This window comes from Pleuronectes platessa, chromosome 18, assembly GCF_947347685.1.
Source record: "Pleuronectes platessa chromosome 18, fPlePla1.1, whole genome shotgun sequence".
Taxonomy (NCBI): Eukaryota; Metazoa; Chordata; class Actinopteri; order Pleuronectiformes; family Pleuronectidae; genus Pleuronectes; species Pleuronectes platessa.
In genome coordinates, this window is record NC_070643.1 from 844,290 (window position 1) to 867,448 (window position 23,159).

General features: G+C 40.5%; 1 protein-coding gene across 4 annotated transcripts in view; it reads right to left on the minus strand.

Moving 5' to 3' along the window:
- Window positions 1-630: 630 nt before the first annotated feature.
- c18h6orf136 (chromosome 18 C6orf136 homolog) overlaps window positions 631-23,159 on the minus strand; it is a 41,387-nt gene continuing 18,858 nt past the window's right edge. For 2 of the 4 annotated variants that reach the window (XM_053446964.1, XM_053446963.1), the window contains exons 3-7: window positions 17,208-17,891; window positions 6,390-6,478; window positions 6,059-6,256; window positions 5,851-5,920; window positions 631-1,568 (exon numbers count right to left, since the gene is read on the minus strand). In XM_053446964.1, coding sequence (XP_053302939.1) covers window positions 1,428-1,568; window positions 5,851-5,920; window positions 6,059-6,256; window positions 6,390-6,478; window positions 17,208-17,891 — 1,182 coding nt within the window. In that variant the 3' untranslated portion in view covers window positions 631-1,427. Of the gene's footprint in view, window positions 1,569-5,850; window positions 5,921-6,058; window positions 6,257-6,389; window positions 6,479-17,207; window positions 17,892-22,519; window positions 22,610-23,159 lie in introns of all 4 variants that reach the window. The other 2 variants (XM_053446965.1, XM_053446966.1) reach the window with 2 other exon arrangements.

Genomic DNA, 23,159 nt, shown 5'->3' on the forward strand with positions numbered 1-23,159 from the left:
GCTTCTGGCAAACTCCAAACGGGATTTTTTATGGATCCCTTTCAACAATGGCTTTCTTCTTGCCACTCTTCCATAAAGGCCAGATTTGTGGAGTAGACGACTAATAGTTGTCCTGTGGACAGATTCTCCCACCTCAGCTGTGGATCTCTGCAACTCCTCCAGAGTAACCATGGGCCTCCTGGTTGCTTCTCTGATTAATTTTCTCCTTGTCCGACTCTTCAGTTTGGGTGGACGGCCCCCTTTTGGTAGGTTTGCGGTTGTGCCATATTCTTTCCATTTTCTTATGATGGATTTTATGGTGCTCAGAGAGATGTTCAAAGCTCTGGATATTTTTTTATAACCTAACCCTGCTTCATATTTCTCCACAACTTTATCCCTGACCTGTTTGGTGAGCTCCTTGGTCTTCTTGATGCTGTTTGTTCAGTAATGATCTCCAACAAACTCTGAGTCCGTCACAGAACAGGTGTATTTATACTGAGATTAAATTGCAGACAGGTTGACCCTATTTACTAATTATAGTGACTTGCAAATGTGACTTGTGAATGCAAATGTGACTTGTGAATGCAATTGGTCGCACCAGATCTTTGTTAGGGGTTTCACAGTAAAGGGGGTGAATACATATGCACTCAACACTTTTCAGATTTTTATTTGTAAATAATTGTGAAATCCATGTAATATTTCCCCCCACTTCCAAATGATGCACTATTTTGTGTTGGTCCATTACATAAACTCACGATGAAATAAATTTTAATCTGTGGTTATACCATGACAAAATGTAGAAAAGTCCAAAGGGGGTGAATACTTATGCAAGGCACTGTAGCTATCGCCACTGAGAAAAATAGAACTAAATCCCGAGAAAAAGGCAGTGTGGGTGCTTCTTAGCCTTGACAAACCAGTTGCAGAACTTTTTCCATAGTTTCTTGCAGAATGCCTAATCTTACCCCTTGCAATCTACCTCCTGGAGCCATGTGAGTGCATAAAAATGTCTGTAGAGACTGGCCCATTCACAGACTCACTGAAAGGTCCGCGACTAGATGAAATGAAGCTGAAACCTAGGCACACACCAGTGGAAATTACCAAATTTCTGGCATGCGAGTATAAACTAGGCATAAAGACCTAGTCAAGGCCGAAACAGAAATGTTGAGTTTTACATTCTCAAATTTGAAATAGTTTTTCCAACATTAGCAGTAGACTGACTGGTAGAGATGACAACCATGAGACTGTGGATACTGTGTTAAGATTACACAATAATATCTAAACTGTAATTACATAGAAGAGAGCAGGAGGCAACTACATTTTAGAACAGAATGTTTAACCCATTTTTATTGTGTCCCTCTGTTGAAAATTAATGAAACTTTTGAGTCACATAAACCTTGGACATATTGTTGATTACACAAGCCAATATTCTTCCAATGGTTATCCTTGGTTTAGTTTCTGGTATGTCGCAGCGAGGAAAGGAAGAGGGGCAACAGGTTGAGAGCAGGTCGATGCTCCTGCACCCCTAGAGCCACCGCCCCCGCCATGAGGGAAGTTATCCTGGGCGCGACAGGGGGCTGAGCTGGCATCATCTGTAACAAAGAAAGGAAAATCATACAGAAAGGTGAACACAATATAAAAAAAACAGCTGTCTGACTTCGTTTGGATATCACGTGTTAGGATAACAAGATGTTATTAGTTCTCTGTAAATCAGCTGACAAAATCTTTGTCGGTGGTCACATTTATTTGAGTTACTGACAGCAATTGGAGCCAGGGTAGACAAATTGCTCCTTCATTCTATCAATTTTATTAGTACAACACGACTAATGCCTGAAAGTGCCTACAGTGCTGTGCCCCTTTCCTAATTTCTTCCTTTTTAGCTTCGCCAAAGAGGTTAGGTTTTGAACCCCGCCAGTTTGTTACCTCCGCCAAAGAGGTTGTGTTTTTGCCCGTGTCCATGTAGTTGTGTAGGAAGTGAGCTTGGTTTGGCTCAGCTCTGTGCTGTGTACTTTATCCTGAGAGAACCCATCGCGGTAAACTCTCGTGTTACACTTGTATCTATTAGACCTCAGCAGGAAAATCTTCCCATGTTTTCCTCAATTGTCATAGTTTAGCCAAAGATCAAATTCACTCAATATTTACTCACCACTATGATGTTATAGGGGTGGATGAATTATTTGGGTCCACAAAACACTTTCCATTTACTTTGAGGGAGTCACCTTGGTTCAGCTCAGCTCTGTGTTCTGTACTTACTGCTAAGTGAAACAACCACAGTAAACTATTGTGTTACACTCGCACCCAACAGACCTCGTCATGAGCATGACAGAGCAGCAGCAGGTTCTGCTGGTGACGGGGCTGGCACAAACATTGGGAGAGTAACTGCAGTTATCTCTAGAACTTGCTAATCTTGTCTCATGCCCCTTCGACGAGAGCATGTGTGCACAAACATGGCTCTGGGATGAGGATATGAGTCGACATTAAGGCTAAAATCATGGTGTAAATGAGGCTGTTACGACCCTTGGATGACACCACAGGAGCAGTAAGGAGGCATTTTATGTTTTTTTATGTTGTTTTTTTGTTTGAAAAAGTGGTTCTAAAAGTGTTCCTGAGATGTTGCGACCAAAAACGTTTTTATGAAGTCACAGTGACCTTGACCAATGACCATCAATCATCCAATTGAATGTTTGTGCTAGATGTTATGAAATTCCCTTTGAGCATTCCTGATATATCGCATTCATAACATGAGGTCAAGTGACCTTGACCTTTGACTCTTAATCACAAAAAAATCTAATCAGATGTTTGTAAAAAATTTAAAGATATTCTCACAAGCTGGTAAAAGTTCAAATTAGGATCGCTACTTCTGTTAGTGGACTTTTCAGGATGTTTAAATGACCTTGTTTCAAGCCGAATATGAATGTCCAGGCTTGGTGTCACTTGGATGATACCACACGGGCGGTTATATTTTTTCTTTAGTTTTATTACATCTGAAGAAGGGGTCAACTTGGCTGCAACACTGTTTACCATAGAGTCTCCTGAAGTGTTTTGAGGACTCAAACACTTCACCCAATCCTCGATCGGCATAGTGGTGAGTAGATAATGAGTGAATATTCATTTTTAGGTGAACCATCCCTTTAAGATATCATGCTAAAAAAAAACACAAGCATCCTTTTGTGAGACCACTGTGACCTTGACCTTTGGCTAACAAAATCACACCAGGTAGTCCTTGAGTCAAAGTGAATGTTTGTAGCATATTTGAAGAAATTCTCTCAAGGCGTTCTTGAGATATTGAAATCACAAGAATGGGACATATGGAAGGACAACCAGAAAACATAATGTCCAAAGCCACTGGCTGTCACCAGCGCGGAGGCATTAAAATGGCTTAAAAAACATTTACTAAAAAATCAGGTCTTTTAACTTCACTCTGCACTATATAAAAAAAACTCAGCACACAATGTCCAGCATGAAAACAGTAAAAAAAAGTATATTGTATGCCTCTTGAGTAGGACTCACTAATGACGAGGAATAATTCTGAAGTAGACTGCGCAGCATTACCATAACCAAGCAAACAGCCCATTCTGAACATGTATGTTAAGAACCAGCACTCTGCAGGAGCGGCATTTGGGACTCATCAACCTACAGTTGCAATCACGAATATTCAACCCCCCGAAGATTTTAAGGATTTATTCATTCAAGTTTTTTCAAAGAGCAAGATTCTGCTTCGGTGACTTCTTTATGAGTTAAGTGATACCTAAAATCAACACAGAAAATGCATGATGTAGTATTTGTGTGTTACAGTATATTTTGTTAAGATAGCCAAGTCACAATTATTTAACCCCTGTATAATATTTTTCATTTTAAAGCTGTCTGACAGTTTTTATGGCCTAAAGTGGAGTTGAAACATAATTAAGCCTTTGGGAGTTCTATAATGATCCTTAATTTGCTTACCTGGCCCAACATTTCAAGACCCCTACAGGATGATCTGATAAAAGTGCTTCAGTGGCAACTATAAGACGTGCACTGAAGAAACAAGGACCTCATGGCTGGACTCCAAGACCTAGCCCAAAAGTCGACTTGAATATGCCAGGAGGAATATGGATAAGACTACAGAGTTGTGGGTGATAGTTCTATGGACTGATGAAACCAAACTGGAACTGTTTGGACATATGAACCAGCTGGTGTGTGAAAGGCCAGGCTGTTTTTCTGCGGCAGGAACTGGCAATCTTGATTGTGTACCTGGCATCATTGACTCCAAGAAATACCAGGCCATTATAAAGAGTAATGTGATGCCTTCTGTTGACAAATTAAACCTTGGTGATCATTGGACTTTACAGCCAGACAATGATCCCAAGCACACCTCCAAGTCATCTAAAGCTTGGTTGAGAAAATATCCTGGAACGTTCTGGAGTGGCCTTCCCCGTCACCAGATTTAAATCTTTGGTGGGATTTAAAGAAGGCAGTTGCAGCACGGAAGCCATCAAACATCACTGAGCTAGAGGCTCTTGCACCCGAAGAATGGACAAAGATTCCGATCGAGAGGTGTAAGAAGCTTGTCAGCACTTACCGAAAACATTTGTTATAAGTTATACAAGCTAGAGGATGCGCTACAAAGTACTGAAGCTGGGGGATGAATAATACTGCACATGCACATGTGTTAAAAGAGTTAAAAAAAAATTTAGTACAGTTAAGTCAACTTCTGTTGTCAAAATAACTCAAATATGTATCATTATATAGTAAAGATGTCACGAGAACCGATACTTACGATACCTTTCGATGCTAAAATAACAAAACAGCGACGATGCCCATTTTTTTTAAGCACTGTGAGCGCCGATGCCAGCTGTTAGCATCGGTGCTGCGCCTCTTCTGGAGCTGCTGCGTTGATCTCTGAGCAGTGTTTTCACTGTTTCCACTGATAAGACACGGCCGGTCAGTCAGTGAGCGGTTGCTTCACGTGAACAAGCTCTGATCTCACTGTGTGAGTCTCTGAGCATGTGAGAGGGGCGGGGGGCGGAGCCCCAGGGCCTGTGTGTGTCCGCTATCTGGGGGAGCACACACACACACACACACACACACACACACACACACACACACACACACACACACACACACACACACACACACACACACACACACACACACACACACACACACACACACAGAGACACACACAGACACACACACACACACACACACACACACACACACACACACACACAGACACACACACACACACAGACACACACACACACACATACACACATTCCCCTGGTCCTGGTATTTCATGATGGCCTGATACGATGATGATTTAAAAAATGAACGTGAACGTGACTTTCACTCACGTTCAACCTATGAATGGCTGCACTGTTATATCCACTGTTTTGTTTTGCACTGTTGTTATTTTTGCACAGTACCTTTTGAAAAGATGCCTGGAAGTCTGGAATGTGTCTGGGGACACTAGTTGTTGCACCATGACCATTAATTGCACTTTATTATGTTATGATCTATTGCACATGATTTGTATGTCTTATGATTTTTTTCTATTTTTCAAATATTTTAATAAAGAAGTTAATGTTTCAAGTTCAAGTACATGGAATCATAGAAAATCCTTTTTATTTTAGGTTTACATTTACATATCGAAATTGGCATCGAGAATCGTGTTATTTTACTGGTATTGGCACCGACTACTGAATTTTTGGTATCGTGACACCCCTAGAATATAGACATCAGCAAAACATTATTCAGGAAGCAGCTGCACCCAACAAGTTCTATGATGAGTTGAAAAAGAAAAGGGTTGTTGGGAAGGCTCTTAACTACTCACAAATCCACTGAAGTCATTTATAAATACACGCAGGTACATATTGGGAGTTAGCTTCTTACCTTTTCAACTTTATGACAATGAATGAGTCCATCCTGTCCAATGTAGAATGTAGAAAATGCATCATATGACCTGTAACAGATTTGGATTAAGTTACATTGAAAAGGGGCTTCTTGTACAAACACCTGAAATCAAAATTTTGTGTGAGATAAATCAAAGAGAAAAGCTAGTGGAATTTGAGGTAGTCTTATCAGACAGCAAAAAGTTTACCTATAAAGGTGAGATTTGTCTTTGCGATAGAAGCGCAGCACAGAGTGGAAGGGCAGGCCCCTAATCCTCCAGCGGGCCTTAATGGTTCTGTCCTCCATGTGTTTGGTGAGCTTCAGCACCTCCAACTGAGCCTCAGAGTAGTAAAACACACACAGTAGGCGCCACAGGGAGAGGATTAACTGGTACAGCACACGGCCTCTATTCCAAAACACAGCAACAAAAATCACAGTGACATCATGACAATGCAAATGTGTATACAGTATTTGGTGAGCGCAGATGTGTTGCAATCAAGAAAATGTATCATCAGCCCAAATAAAACAAACAGATTCACCTGGTCTTGGTATTCATGAGGCCATTGAGGAATTCTATATCCTTTGAGTACATGGTGTAATCATGGTTCTTTATAAAGAAACTTGGAAGCTGAAAAACAAACACATAATAAATCCTTGATGTTGAAGTTAAACAGAAATTTCAGAGTGCAGTCTCATTGTGTATTTTTTTATTTTGTGTAGATTTTATTTTCATTTTTTATGATACACCATAGCCTTATATATGCATTAACTGCCAAATATGCTTAAAAATAAAAACACTAATAACTTCACATATTCTTCATATGTTTTTAGGCTAAACAGTCATGCTCAACAGAAGAAGCGAGCCTATTAACAAGTGGTGGGGAAGCAGTGAGTTTGCACATATCGAGGTACAATACTCCGCTAATGAACAGAGATTATGGTCCTCTACTGTTCTCTAAGCACTCACTTTATATGTTCCTGGATAAGCGGAACGTTGCTGCTTCTGCAACAATTAAGTAAAGAAACCTCTGTGTTGTGTGATAATTTGCGGGAGGAACTTCTCTCCTGCCTGCAGCCCGTCTTTGTGTGTATGCCCGTCTCAGTCGCTAACACAAACCTATAACCACTTGAATTTAGTTTGTCGGATCATGAATCTCGAATGTTCCGTCACCTTTACCCTTATGTCCTGGCTGTTTGAGTCTCACGTCGTGTGTAGCAGATGAACTACATGCGCATGGTGTGCACGTGTTTGAATACGTGCCTCATTCTCTCTAAAGCAGTGGTAGACAACCCGCTACGGGTCGATCTTGACAGTTTTTACTGTCGTTCCCTGTAACTCTAAGAAGAGTTTGTAATTAAACAGGACATAAATAATTTAATGTCTTAAATTTATTTCCACATTCATATTTCTGTGTCTGTATGCTAACCTCAATATCATGCAGGATTGGTCATAAGAGTGTGATGATCCAGTTCTACTACTACTGCCTTTCAATGCTGACTGTTGTCCAGTAACCTTGCTATTTTGCAGTTTATTTATTTCCGTATTTATTTCAGCTTTTCTTTTATTTATTTATGTATCTATGTATTAATTTATACATTTACTTGTTTATTTATACTTAAGTAATTTTTGTCCTTCATTAAATACAAACAAATCTGACAAAACAAATTATGTACTGCAAGGCACAACAAAAAATAGCCCAATCTGAACTGCCAATCAGCCTTTCACAGGCCCATACAAAATAGTAGTGTTCAAATTAAATAGTAATATATCAATCTACAATAAATGCAAACCAAAGTAAAATCCAAGGCACTTTCTGGAGGGGAATATCAAAACAGTGTTAATTCGATAATACATTAAATAAATTAATACAAAAATAAATAAGAGGTTTTGAAAAAGTAATCTTAAAATAAAATGCTTAATTTATTTTAAATGAATAAACAGATTTGGTTATGGTTTGAGTTTCCCCTTTTCCTTATTTTTCTTGATATATAACTACATTACACATACAAACAATCTCAACAAACCTTAACGACTAAACAGCTGTGTTACCACTTTCTCCAGTTCAATGAGAAAAGTAAACTCTACCATGTGCTGCCAGGATTTACTACCGTAAAGACGTAAAAAGCTGCGCAGGTTAAAATAGGACTACCATAAATGTGAAAGAAGGTGTGCAGGTTAAAAGAGAAATGCTCAAAATCTAATCACGTCAAAAGTATGGGAGAACTCCACCCTTAACATAGCCCGAATAAAAACTACCTGAAATACTTGTCAGGCAGACCTTGCTTTCCATTGAAGCAGGACACAAGCATTTGGAGAGGAGGCATGTTTGACATTGTAACGTAGACGATGCAGACTTGCCTCGGTAAGATAGCCTGTTATCTAGCTTGCTATATAAAACGTATAAACCTTTTTTTTAACGAGTTTAAAAGCGTAATGTTTTCCTTTTGCCTGAGAAACGTCCTTTAAAATCACAATTATACAGTACGAAGAAGACCGTAGTTTTGTTTGTTGATGTTTTTACTGCTGATACTTTCCCTGTCCTTTTGTCAACAGAAAAAAATGGATACTTGATTTTTAATTTATTTTTTGTATCAGCACTTGGCCTGTTCTTGGTTCACAGGAAAAAGGGAAACTTTTTTTATATTGCCTGTCATTGGTTTTAAATGGACAAAAACTGGATTTTTCAATGTTTTTGTATCAATAGTACCCTAATATTCAGCAAAGTTTATTAAAAGACATTTTTGAATGAAGTATCAATCTTTATTGTCTTTATTTTCAGTCATTACATGCAACATGCAACAACCTCGAGCTAAATTTAAACCTGACGGCTAAATAAGAGCAATCGAGAATAATCCGATTAGTCGATTAATCATTTCAATAATGGATAGATTAATCGACTATCAGAATAGTTGTTACTTGCAGACTTAATTGAGCCTTTAAAGTTCATCAGTAGGTGTTGCTATGACCCTCAATTAATATTGACATATGGAGCTGTTTAGGCCTGGACTCTGATCATGTGACAGAATTTTCGGGATGATTGGACAATCTACAGTAGAGTAACAACATCTTAATTTTCACGCTTATCACTAGGTGGCACCATCACTACATACAGACTAAAACATCTGCTCAGGTCTGGACTCTGAATCCTCAGTTAATATTGACATATGGAGCTGTTTTGGCCTGGACTCTGATCATGTAACAGAATTTTGGGGATGATTGGACAATCGACAGTAGAGTAACAACATCTTCATTTGCACGCTTATCACTAGGTGGCACCATCAGTACATACAGACTAAAACATCTGCTCAGGTCTGGACTCTGATCATAGGTGAGTAATTTGGTGTCGCTTGGACAATGCACAGTTACAAATTAATTCCCGTTTCATGCCAAATCAGTAGGTGGCGCTATGACCCTGAATTAACATTGACCCATGGAGCTGTTCAAGGCAGGACTGTGATCATGTAACAATTTTGGGGGCAATTAGACAATGCACAGTGGAGTTATGACAACTTTGTCTCCTGCGTCTCCAAGGATCAACCTTCGCCGCACCTCATTGTTAACACGGTTTTAGGAACTGTCACAATTCTAACCATATTCTTATAGCTTGTCTGAGTTCATTTGAGCTTTGTATTTTAAAGCAGCCAGCAGTAGTGCGTCAAAGTATAAAACATCTCACTTTCTGTCGCCAAAAACTGGCGCATTGATGATGCGTCAATATTGACTGATGGCAACCATCAAACTCTGACACCACAGTCAGACCCTGTGATGTACACATTGAAAATTGGAGGTAGTTTTCATCTCATTGTTGCTGAAAAGGCCCCTAATGAATTTAAAGTTGATCTGAAGAAAAATTCTAAGAGGAGTTTGTTCAAATGTGTAAATCATCAATCATTGCCACATTATTAAACCACATTAATATTTCCAAAATATTGTCATTTTATTCCATCCATATTGGCTATATATAGAACAACACTTTAAAGAAACCTATCTCATTATGATTGCAATAATAAGTTTGTCCTTATCCCCACCAACCACACTCATTCAGAATTACGAAAGTTTGCTTCAGTCGCATGGTTTTCGTCAGTGTCAAAGACTTTGAGAGAGTTGGCTTGCTTCCCATACCAGGACATTGCACGTTTGATAGATTCTCCCTTGTCTGCATGGTCTTTGAAACTTTTGAGCCTTGTTTCAAAGTGGCGCTTAACACTGGACGTTCGGCACGCAACATTTCAAGGCATAATGTGCACACAGCACGGTCCTTATGAAAAAAAAAAGCCATAGTCTTCTGCCAATGAGGGCTGAAATGCGGGTACCTTCGTTTTTTTAGCTAGCGGGCATTCCATCACCGATACATCTCAGCGGCTGCACTTCACAGAGATTCATGTTGGGAAATGTGAGCAGCGCTTATTATTATTATTTAATGGAGATTGGCATCCAGCATAGCGCATTATTGGCACCTAGTGTCTGGGAGGTGTTAACATAAATTAAGCTAAATAATACAGGCTGTGTGACGGCAAAACGTTTCGCCTGTGTGACAATGATTATAGCACCGTGTGCCATCATTAGGCTGCTGACCCCTGGTCTAGCATATCGATCCAAGAGAGTTTTTAGTTCGTAATTAAAATTTTACATCCCCTACGCCCTACTGATTTTTGTATATGTTGGTCAATTGCGGTGCTAGGGCTGCTCTTTAAGTGGTGCTATTCAGCTATTTTGCCACGTTAATTTCTTAAAACCATACGAATATCTTCAGGGGAAGACTGTTGTTACACACATGGAGTTTGAAGCAGACTGAACAAAGCACACTCAAGTTACAGCAATTTCGTGTGTCATGGCGAAATCTCAGTGCTAGACGAAATCTCCATACGACTTGATCATCAATTTCATGAGGCCCTTCTGACAAAGTTTGAGATAGTTGTGTTAAATGGATGAGGAGGATTACATCAAAGTGTAAGGAGTGCAAAAAACTAGACATTTCATGTTGCCACCAGGGGGTGCTGTGATTTTAAATCATGATTTCTTTATGGATGTCATTCATTTTAATCTCCGTCTTATTAACATGACACTCACCAAATTTGAAGTCTAAATATAATTTAAAAAGTCCTTATGTAGATAGTTATTATTTCTTATTATGTTCTGAATCATTTAAAATGTAGTAGGCTCTGTACTATTAAAGCCTGTATATATTCATGTTTGTCACCTATGATTGACTATAAAACCGCTCTTATTTTGTTCTTTCCCTTGTTGGCTTGTTTTTGTTTGTGTGTTGTTTTAACTTGATCCCATAGATGCCTCTTATTTAAGTTGGATAGTATCATTCACTGTGTGGTATGGGAGTTTATCCGTCCATAACGAAAACAAGGTGGAAGTGGCAATACATAATATTTTCTGATAATTGAATTAAGATGTTAATGTACTTTTCACCCATCGGTCTTTTGAATCATATTAACCCCCACCTTTACGTTACAGTGCTCTGATTTTGTTAAATTGGATTTTTGAGTAATCATCTGGTCTTGCTTCTGCTTTCTGGTTCAACGAGATGTCTGAGGTAAATTGAGAGGCTGACTTTTTTTATTCTGCGACCTTTTAATAGACAATTATTGTGAAGATATTCCAGAGTATACAAAAAGGGCATGGGGAACTTACGTGTGCGTTGTGAGCCATGTGTGGAGCGAGGTGCAGGTCTGGCATAGCAGTGTGTGTGTGTGTGTGTGTGTGTGTGTGTGTGTGTTAGAGACGGAGTGAGGGTAAACATGGCGAGCAGATTGTTCCTGTAACACAGCAGCCTGCTGAAGTCTGCTGTACACGTAAAGTATGTGGTTCAGTTTTCTTATTAAATGCTTTTTTACGTGTAAACATTTGTTTTTTTAGTTGTTAATGCAAGACACTAATTCATTTCCTTCATGGCGTTTTATCAGTTATATTGTAATGCATGTATAACAACAATAGAAAATGACTTGTGAAGATCTTGAAATTTTAAGAATGTTTTTTTCATTTGTTTTACAAATGGGTCATGGTGCCCCTCCTCCAAATTTCAACAGCGTACTCCTCCCGCAGTTTTTGTCGCACATGCACAAAAACTTCATCATAGAGTATGGCTCAGCTGGGAATGGTGTGATGATGAGGTCTTGGGCTGGAGAGGTTGACATATATAGTTAAAGGTAAACAGGAAGAATTTGTTTGTATTTGGGACTCATTTATGGCATTCCTGTCAAACGAAACATGCATCACTGACTGAAAAGGAAATGTTATACGGCTAACGTGGAATTATTGATTATACTGCCCCTTGTGTGTGTATGCCTGTGTGTGAACCTGTGACTGCTTTTTTTTTAGTTTTTTCATTGCCATAAACATTTTGATAAACACTTGAAAATTGTATAAAAATATGGTAAAAAAACAAAACTAAAAAAACAGTGGTTGGTTGGCCTTATGACATAGTAACATCTACGTTAAGGGTATTTCGTAACTAATTCAGATGCGCCAGACAGAGAGGCACCAACTTCAACTCTCATCTAATTTAACTCTTTGGCGTATTTTATCAGTGGCAAGAAGTAAAGACACAATGTGATTTAGGGATGCTAACTTTAGGCTCAACTATCCAATAGGATGCAAACACCTACATGTAACAGAGAGCCTTTCATTGATGTGCTGTTGGAATGGGTGACGAATATTATTCTCACTTAAAACTAATTTCTAGGACCGACTTCTTCCAGTTACGTAATATCTCAAAAATCTGATAAATCCTTTCTGAAAAAGATGCAGAAAAACGAGTCCACGCCTTTGTTATATCCAGACTTGATTATTGTAATTCCTTATTATCAGGCTCCAGCAGAAAGTCGTTAAAGACGCTCCAGCTTGTCCAAAATGCAGCAGCACATGACCTGACAAGAACCAGGAAAAGAGACCACATTTCTCCTGTATAAGCTTCCCTAAACTGGCTTCTGGTTAAATTTAGTATCGTGTCTTATCAATGCTTTTAACTACCCATATCTTGATGATGTTCTCCTTTACACTTGGCATCTATTGCACTTCTGTCCGTCCTGGGAGAGGGATCCCTAACATGTGGCTCTCTCTGAGGTTTATACGTTCTTTTTACCCTGTTAAAACATTTTTTTGTAGTTTTTCCTTACTCTTGTTGAGGGTTAAGGGCAGAAGATGTCACACCTTGTTAAAGCCCTATGAGACAAATTGTGATTTGTGAATATGGGCTATACAAATACAATTTAATTGATTAATTGATGTAGAGGGAGTTATATGGGGAAGCTGTGGAAGACATCTTCAGACTTGGGGTGACAATTGCTCATGTTGCTCTGTTGAAGTTTGTATATTGTTGCACCTTCTGGTCTCCTTGATGCATCAAGTAAACATTTAAATCTTCTGCATAGGACATCAGGTGATGCGTGAGTTCTCCTTCACCAGATTCCACAAAACTTTCATAACAGTGATTGTGGATCCTGATGGTGGTGGTTGCTGATCGTAGACTATGACTAAAACAGGACTGCTTGATATAAAATAGGTCTACTCAGATACCATTACTGACAATAATCCATTAATTAATTTACCTTCAATTATTATCATTTACCTTCAATTATTCAAAGGGATTTTTAGTAGTTTTTCCTTACCCTTGTTGAGGGTTAAGGGCAGATGATGTCGAACCTTGTTAAAGCCCTATGACAAAAATTGTGATTTGTGAATATGGGCTATTCGAATAAAATTTGATTGATTAATTGATGTAGAGGGAGAGAAATGGGGATCAATCAATCGAAGCATATATAATGAGAATAAAATTGGGCCGAGCACAGATTCCTGTGGAACACCATGGTTAACTTTGGTGCGCACAGATGACTCATCATTAATTTGCACGAATTGGAAGCGATCAGAAAAATAAGATTTAATCCAGTTTAGGGCGGTTCCTTTAATGCTAATTAACTGTTCTAGTCTCTGTAATAAAATGTGATGGTCAATTGTGTCAAATGTTGCACTAAGATCTAACAGAATGAGGGCAGACACAAATTCCTGATCTGAAGCTATTAGAAGGTAATTAGTGACTTTTGACAGGGCTGTCTCTGTGCTATGATTAGCTCTAAACCCAGACTGAAAGTCTTCATACATATTATTTTCCTGGAGAAACTGACAAAGCTGTCTTTTTCTAAGATGTTACAGGAAGGGGAGATTAGATTTTGTTCTGTAATTGGCTAAAACCTCTGTAATTTTGTAGGAATGGGATCTAAGATACAGGTTGTTGGTTTAGAACCTGAGATTATTTTTGATAAACTGATCACATGTGATCAGAGAGAAGCTGTCTAAATAATGGGTAGGATTCTCAGCCGTTTCTGAGATTTCTGTTGTTGGTAGGGTATAAGTGCCAATTGAGGGCAGGGGATGGTTGATTTTATTTCTTAAAGTTCGAATTTTATCATTAAAAATGGTCATAAATATATTGCTATTTAGGGATCGAGGAATACTGGTTTAGGTGGAGGTGTGACTCTCTGTCAGCCTGGCTACAGTGCTGAAGAGAAACTTGGGATTGTTTTTATTCTTTTCTATTAGTTTTGAATAGTAGGCAGCTCTTGCTTTGTGGAGGGTATTTTTATATGCTTTAACACTACTCTTCCAGTCTAGGAGATTTTCAACACGGTTGCTGGATTGCCACTTCCTTTCCAGTTTTCTTGATACTTGTTTTAACTCATGTGATTTTGGAATTATACCACGGAGCTAATTTACTATGTTTTACATTTTAGAGGCGCTATTGAGTCTAATTGTATTGAGTCTGCAGAGCTATCGACGAGATGATCAATCTCAGTGGAGCTAGGGTTTTTAATGAATTTGTTTATATCGACGGGTAATACGGGTTTAAATGTAATCGGAATTATTTCCTTAAATTTAGCTACAGCACTAACAGGTAAATTTTTTTTTTATTAATGGCATATATTCAGATAATTAAAAAAATCGAAGGTTATTAAATTATGGTCTGATAGAATTAGATTGCGCGGAAGACACCGTATGATAATACAAGAGTCAAGGGTCGTACAATCAACATTTATTTAACAGGATAGACAGGAAATTAGATAAATGCAAATATAAAATGTTTTTTGGTAGGCTACATTCTACTTTTATGTACATGTGCCAGAGCTAGATGTTCGTCAACTTTTGCATCAGTGAGACAACTCCTGTGTTGTTTTTTGTTCATTTTCATCACAGAGAAAAGCTGCTCACACAGGTATGCAGTGTTGTGCCAGTTCACGGTTCCAAATATGTTTATTTGCTCCATTTATTATTGGGATGTGTTAAGTTATTAATCGATGGTGTTGGATCATAAATGTCGTCACTCACGTTCATCAAATGAAAACATCTTTTCAGTTAATCGTTCACGATGCGGGCCAGTTACGATCAAATAATGGCGTGCCGGATATGATTGTACCACAGGCCGGAAGTGGCATGTCTGCTCTAATCCCTAATCCTATGTTCTTTGTCTGTCTTCCCTAATGTCCATTTCTCCTTCCCTCTTTTGCTAGCTCTCTCTGTCTTCATGGTGATGAGGTCGTTTACCTGGGGTCCCACTTGGTGGTGCCTGGGGTTGTTCAACGTAAACCTGAATCCATATATATATATATACACACAAAAACATTTTGGGGGGGGGTGTTGTTAAATAGCTGAGGCAAATGTGAGTTAGGTTCAGATTTTCAGATGTCCTGAGTCTACATTCTGTACATTGATTTTGTATACAAAAAAAGATAATTAGATAACGCACTGAGGAAAATGTAAGGAAAAGTATTTATGTGTCATCATTTCATGCATCATATAAAAAGAATCATCTAGAAATCAGGATTTCTGTGTATATGTCATCAGAAGTGTGGAGTAGATTGGACAGTGTATGTCCGAGATACAAAAACTTAATGTTTCATGGGGATTCAGTAAGTGGCGCTATGACCCTGACATATTTTTGACACATGGAACTTTTCAGTCCCGGATTCTGATCACTTTCTGATAAAGTTTGACATAATTGTTGTCAATGGACAAGGAGGAATTAATTAAAGTATAAGCGATCAAAAACCAAGACGTTTCTGTTGTGATTTTAAGTCATGATTTCAATCCAGATGTCATCAGGGGCGGTGTGCCCTAGTGGTTAGAGTGGTAGCTCTCCAACAAGAAGGTTTCAAACCCCACTCTCACCCATCTGCATGCCGAAGTGTCCTTGGCAAGATAATGAACCCCTAAATGGCCCCTCATATATGTTGAGTGTACTAATTGTAAGTCGCTTTGGACAAAAGCGTCAGCCAAATGACATGTAATGTAATCAGGCCAGGTCTGGAGTCAATTGGCCATGCATGTCCAAAATACGTCACACTCTGTGATGAAAACTCAAAGATCAAGGTAGTTTCCATCTTATTAAGATGATACTCACTGATTTTGAAGTTGATCTGATGAAAGCTGTAAGAGGAGTTTCTTAAAATACAGAACATGTAAAATGGCCACTAAATTCTTAATGGCTGACTTCCTGTTGCGTTAATCTAATTGGTGGCAGGGACCTTTTTCTGTCTGGTCATGATACACGTGTGTACCCAATTTTGTGAAGATTGGTTCAAATAGACGGAATTGCTGTGTTTTAGGGGGCGATGTTGAGCAATATTGCCACAACCATTTCGTGAATAATCAAACGAAAAGCAATAGGGCCTTCACAATGTTCCAATAGTTCACCAAAACTTGGTCTGTTTTATTAGGCATATTATGAAGGGTTCATAAAATAAAGTGAATATTCTGTATGATGCTGTTCAGCATTCTCTGCTAATCTCTGCTATAATTAAATTTGGGGTGGGCGATATATATCCAATATACTCGATGCATCACAGGTTGTACCACGAGCGATGTATAAAATTATTGTATCACGACCATCGAGTATAATTGTTCACGTGAATGTTTTAAGCCATCAGCATGAAATTCTCTTTGAGATTCGCTTCTCTCGCTGTCTTCTTAAGCCCATCTCTTAGCAGACTGCTCACTCCCACCGCCCTTCCAGAAATTCTGAAATTTACAGTTTGTTCATATTCTTGTTGACCGCTGAACCGAATTAATCAGTTTACAAATGATGACCTTGAACGGTTTTCACTCCAGAAAGAGTGGACGCTTGTGTGTGCTCTTGAAGCGAGTTGGAGTACACAAACACAGGCCCCGGGGGCTCCGCCCCAACTCACTCACTTGCTATGAGCTGAGAGGAAGTTCATTAATTAATACAGAGACCATGTGTAGCATTTTACTTTTGCTATATAGGGTTGGCCGATTGGATTTAAAGAATATATGTACTCACAGTATACCTATTTTGTAGACAAGATGTTATCTAAACGGTGTGCATTCTTACCTCTATACCCAGTCTTTCATACATGACAGCCAACTTCTCCTCTTCTTCAGTGTCTCCTTTAGTATATCCATCCTCTTCTCTCTCTGTATGGCTACACAGAGTGGTAGGATGCAGAAGAGGTAGCTCCACAGGCTTTTCATCAAGTCCAATACCCAGCCTCTTAGATTTCAGCTCACTGCAAGCCACAGGTTCTGTGCCCGGACAATGGAAGCAATAATAGTGGGAGCCGCACACGAACGGTGCAGGACACCTCTCCGCTTCAAACAGGCTCCTAAAACAGCCTTGTTTTCTCGTTATAGCATCGGTTCGTTCTTTCTTAAAGCTGTCCATGCTGATATCATCCTCTCTGCTGCCATTCACCATGGTTAGGGGAAAGGAGAACTCAGAGGATTTGTGAGCCCCCAGAGCAAGGATCTCTCTGAGTTTAATGTGACTGAATAGAGGGATTTCCAGCAGGGTGTGGAGACCATCTGACTCACCCTGTTGCAACAGCACACACACTCTGAGAAACTCCTCCAAGTCCTCCTCATAGTAGCCTTCTCTCTGAAGATGGCTGACATTGTGGAATGGGTGGGAGAGCACTGGCTGCTTAATGTTCTGATATCGCAGGCTGTTGGGGGGTTCCAGGGCCCATGATGCACTGCTCAGGGGGCGTGTTTGAGGGATCCAAAACCAATTGACTGCCTGAAGGAGCAATAAAAACTTAGTAAAATCTTAACATACATTATTGTAATAGCAACAGTTTCCTGTGTGTATTGATGCTGAATTTTTATGACATTATCAATGTCGAAGTTTTGACCTCTTAAGACTGTTTTTCCTTTTCCATGCAGCTTGGAACTAAGTGAAGTTGGGCCATAAACCCCGGATTGCCGCTACGTCCATTGAGCTGGCTCTGCAAAACTATAACCGCCGCTGCTTCAGGATCAGAGCAGACATTATAGGCCCTGTATCCTTGTACAGTCACGGTTTACCCTGCTGCATTTTCTCCCTTCCCACTCTCCCGCTGACCTGTGCTCACTTCACACTATAACAATAAACACCAACACTGATAAGAAATTACTATGACCCGTACAGGACTTGACATTTAATTTGTGTTTTTTTGTTTGAGTCGCATTGAGTTTGAGATATGTATTTAAACAAATTGCCCCCACTGCTGAAATAAATCGTAGAGGAAACACCTCTGCTCTTCTTTAACTGGCATGCATTCAGAGTAAACTTTATCTCTGCAGCTGCCCATGCTACCATATTTGAACAAGTGCTTTTATTGAATACTTGTCAATACAATTAACTGTCACCATAAGCAGCCTGCATCTAACATTCCCTCAATGAAACATACGATTATTGTATATATTGCATGCACTTTTACCAGCACCACACACGCACACAAATATGCCGATGCAATACCACATAGTTAATAATAAACAAGATCAGAAAAAAGTACCAAACTGATTTGCACCGAACTTGGTGCAGAGATGGTCCAGGGAAGAACCCAATAACTTTTGGTGCAGGTTCTGAGATCCTGACTCATACAGATGATGAGAGTGCAGGTAAGTAGACTGGGAAGAATAGAAAGAATCCTATCCAACAGATGTTTAACAAAGTACCAGTGCATGAGGTATGAGGGCAATGTTATGCTGTTTGTGTATAATAAGTAATGCAGACCGTCCATTGCAGGCAACTCTTAACATGTAACCAGGTCAATACAGTTTAAATTTGAAACACTGTAATGGCACCTTTCCTGAACCCTGAAGGGATTGATGCATTACTGGCCCTGCTTAGACCTTATAGGGATAGTTCACAGAAAAATAAAAATTCACTCATTATCTACTCACTACTATGCCGATGGAGGGATGGTTGAAGTGTCTGAGTCCACAAAACACTTCTGGAGTCTCATGGGTAAATGGCGTTACATATATACCCCTCGTTTTGAGTTGAATATGAATGTCGGGGCTAGCGAACACGTGGTTGACACCACATGAGCAGTATGTAGGCCTGTTATCAGGGCTGGTCTTTCCTACAGGCGACATAGGCGGTTGCCTAGGGCGCCACTCAGCAAAAAACTCTGCCTAGCAAAAAAATATATTTATTTTTATAAAAAATGTTTTTGCTCGGCGCAGCTTTTGGCGCCCCCTTCTGTATGTGGTATGGCCAAAAATATTGTATTTAATTACTTTAGTAATTTAAGTAGATTCATTAGAGAAATCAGTTAATGACAGCAGCACTCATTGCCTTGAAGGCCGAATTATAGTCCTGCGGAAGGCCACGCAGTTGCATCGACGGACTCGTTTTGGTTTATGCTTCTCTAATGTGTTGCGCGTGTTGCAACGCAATTCACCGCCAGAACACTAGGCGGAGTAACGTTGTTTGTCGAAGACAAAACACACAAAGAAGAGACGTCTTCTTCTTCGTCGACTGTTTATTTAGATCGCCACTCCGGCTCCTCATAGCCTATTTCTTGCGGACAAATCGGCCAGTCAGTGACGGGTTATACAAGTGGTCATACTTTCGGATCTCTTCTGCCAAGTGCTCATATATTTGGGCCATATTCGTTCTTCTAAATCTTCCGTGATTTCCGCGTATTGTGGGCAGTGTTGCCATAGTTACTTTAAAAAGTAACTTAGTTACTTTACAAGTTACTTGACTTTAAAAGTAACTAAGTTAGATTACAAGTTACTTGATTTTAAAAGTAACTAAGTTAGATTACAAGTTACTTTATTAGTTACATTCAGCAGCTGCCGACAACACCCCCGCCGCCTCAACATAAAAATGACAACCGGTTTTGCCAACACTAACTTTATTAGACACCGCCGGAGGTCCCCCCCCCCCCCGCGCGAACGGAGGGTTCCCCCAACGGGCGCTGTAGCTGAGGTGATCTGACGGGACCGACACGCGTCCAGAGTCGCTGCCGCCGACCGCCGTACCCGGTCCCCTCCAACCGGTCCCCGCCTTCCGCAGCGCCGACGGACACCGCCCCGCGGCATACTAGAAGGAAAGCCCCCGCACCGCGGATGAGCACCTCCCCCCCTAAAAAAACGTAGAGGCGTGCCGCACACCGAGCCTCCGGCGGCGTGGTGAGGAGGGCGACGGGGCGACTGCTCCCCCAGCCGCAGGACGTGCCCAGCGGGTTAACCACAAATACCGAAATAGTAACGCAAGGTGACTTGGACAAGTAACTTTAATCTGATTACTGGTTTGGAAATAGTAACGCGTTAGATTACTCGTTACTGAAAAAAGTGGTCAGATTAGAGTAACGCGTTACTAAGTAGCGCGTTACCGGCATCACTGATTGTGGGGCATGAAACCGGAAACTAGACTCCGGACGGGATGTAGTAAGCAGACCAATCACAAGCCTTGCGGGCTGCGTGAGGCTCGCGTTGCTTTGTCGTATAGTTAGAAAAATTGGCGGACGCACGCAAGCCGCCAGAGGGCACGAAAGGGGCGTGTTGCATGTCTTGCGTGCATTCGTGCGTGCGTGCAACCCGACTATAATTCGGCCTAATTCGGCCTTCAGGAGGAACGTTTGGCACGGGAGCAGTTGCACCCCGTACTGTCAGATGCAGTCTGGATGAGGAAGTGAATGCTCCATGTCTTTATTGCTGCTGCATTCATCCTGTATTCTACAGGTCAGTAGTGGGTGAGAGTCACCTACGTTAGCTCCTAAAGCCTCGTTTGATCACCACGAGTGTCATTGAGACATATTGATGTTGTTTGGTTATTAACTTAGACTGGTAAAACTTAGAAACTCTGCTGGGCAGTGAGGGGAGACACTCGCGCTACTAGGTGGGCGGGGCTACATTCGGCTGTATAGGCGCCAGGAGTGAAGCTTGCCTAGAGCGCCAAATGTGCTAGGGCTGGCCCTGCCTGTTATATATATATATATTTTTTTATTACTACTGAAGAAGAGGTTGCCTTTGCTTAACACTGTTTAGTCGACTCAAACACTTCACCCACCCCTCCATCGGCATAGTGGTGAGAAGATAATGAGTGAATTTTCCTTTAACCATATAGCAACCCACCGTGACATCACCTATTGGTTTTGCGAACTGGTAGGGTCATTCGGCAAAAAAATCCCGCGATTTGTTGTGGCTCCTCTATGTCAGAAACGATACTCTAGAGTGCGTCGAATGGGATTACGACCCGAATTGACGTCACAGTCTGTCTACAGGGAATAACTTGCCAGTGTTTGCTCCGGGGACGTGCCGGTGTTTGCTCTGGGGACGTGCCTGTGTTTGTTCCGGGGACGTGCCGGTGAGGGGACAGTGTCTCTGCCGCTGCGGCCACTTAGATGCCTTATGGGTAGCAGCAGCGAGCTAATGCTAGCTTGCTGCTAGTTTGTGTTTAAAGTTGCAGCACTTTCTGGAATGGTTGCTTGTGCACGTGTTTACAGCAGTATTGCAGGGATTGCACTCAAAACAGGTCAATCTGAGGAGGGCTGTTTTAGACAGGGTAAAAAGGGTGCTGTTTTAAATGATCCTTGTGGTATTTTGACCAAAAAATGTTACAGACATTTCATTAAGACCCCAAGAAACCATTTCAACTTGCGGTAATATGGGCATAATATGTCTCCTTTAAAACAAAACAAAATACCACGTAAAAAATGACCCTGTTTATTTTTGTCGTCATTTAAACAATAATGTGTGATAAGATTTGAAGCCCAAATTTATGAGCTGATCACTGATCAGGAAGCTCAAAGCACCTGTGTCTGCTGCCTCACAGACATTCACCGTTTACCTGCACCTTTGTTGAAGTCTTCTGTTATGTTGCCAAGTAACATATTTCAATATTTTGATTATTAAATTAATATCATGTGATTACTTTGAGATATGTTTGTTTTGTGCTGTTTATTGATTTCTTTACTTTGCTGTAAACCTTTTTTTTCACAATATTAGAGCACGATCACAATTACCTGATTCATTCACCAACGCCTGAATACAACATATTTTTTTTTAATGGAATTGAAATCTCCTTCCCTTTTTGATGTACATATCATCACAGTCTACAGCAGCAAAATCCCATCCAACAAATGGTCCTTTGAGCCAGACTTCAAAGACTTAATGATATGAGCCCGGATAACCCTGATCGAACCTGGTGTGTCCAAACCTGACTTTCACCCCAAAGCTGACACAGCAGCTACACAGACTAACCAGTAAGGAGCCAGGCCAAAAACAATGCCATCAGGAAGAACCAGGGTGCAGCAAGACAGGCGCCCCTGAACCTATCTTAAAGACTACGTCACTACAGTTGGTGTTCAACATATGCCTTCATGCTGAGCTGCACAGGAACAGGAAAACAGATCATCCATCCATACTCACTCCAATGGACACCATAGCCATGCCTCCTCTGGATCAAGAAGGAGTAGAGCTTCCTCAAGAAAAGCTCTGGACCCACTACAGTCTGCTCTGCTGGAGGAAAAACTTAAATTAATGGAACTGGAGGAAATCACACAACAACATAAGGGGGTTAATTGAGGCAGAAAGGACTTAAAGGGAACTTGATGACCAAGCACATGAAGCCACACAAAACCACAGCTTTTACCCGATAAACTCTCAAGAGCTAGGAGGCTCACACACGCAGAGAGGGAGCTGGAGAAGGGTAAACTGGTTTCCAGCCTCTGACAGAATAAAATAGCATACACAACTACTCCCCCTGAAGAGACAGCAGAGGTTGCAATTTCACATTCTCCACATTTATCTCCTTTGATCTGTGCTAAGGGTGGAGTGGCTAAGTTACCCCCTGTCTGAAATGACAACTGCTCCATGGGACTCTGTTTCAGCTGATATACCAGTGCAGTCTGATCAATTGAAAGGTAATAAGCAACATCCATTGTCAATGATGTCAAAGTCAACTGAGCCTGCAAAGACACTTCACCTCCTTCTTTCAAAATATTGCCATTTCCTGCACCATACCTCAATTTGCAACTATCCCGGGCATCCATAAGTTCTTCTTTTGACC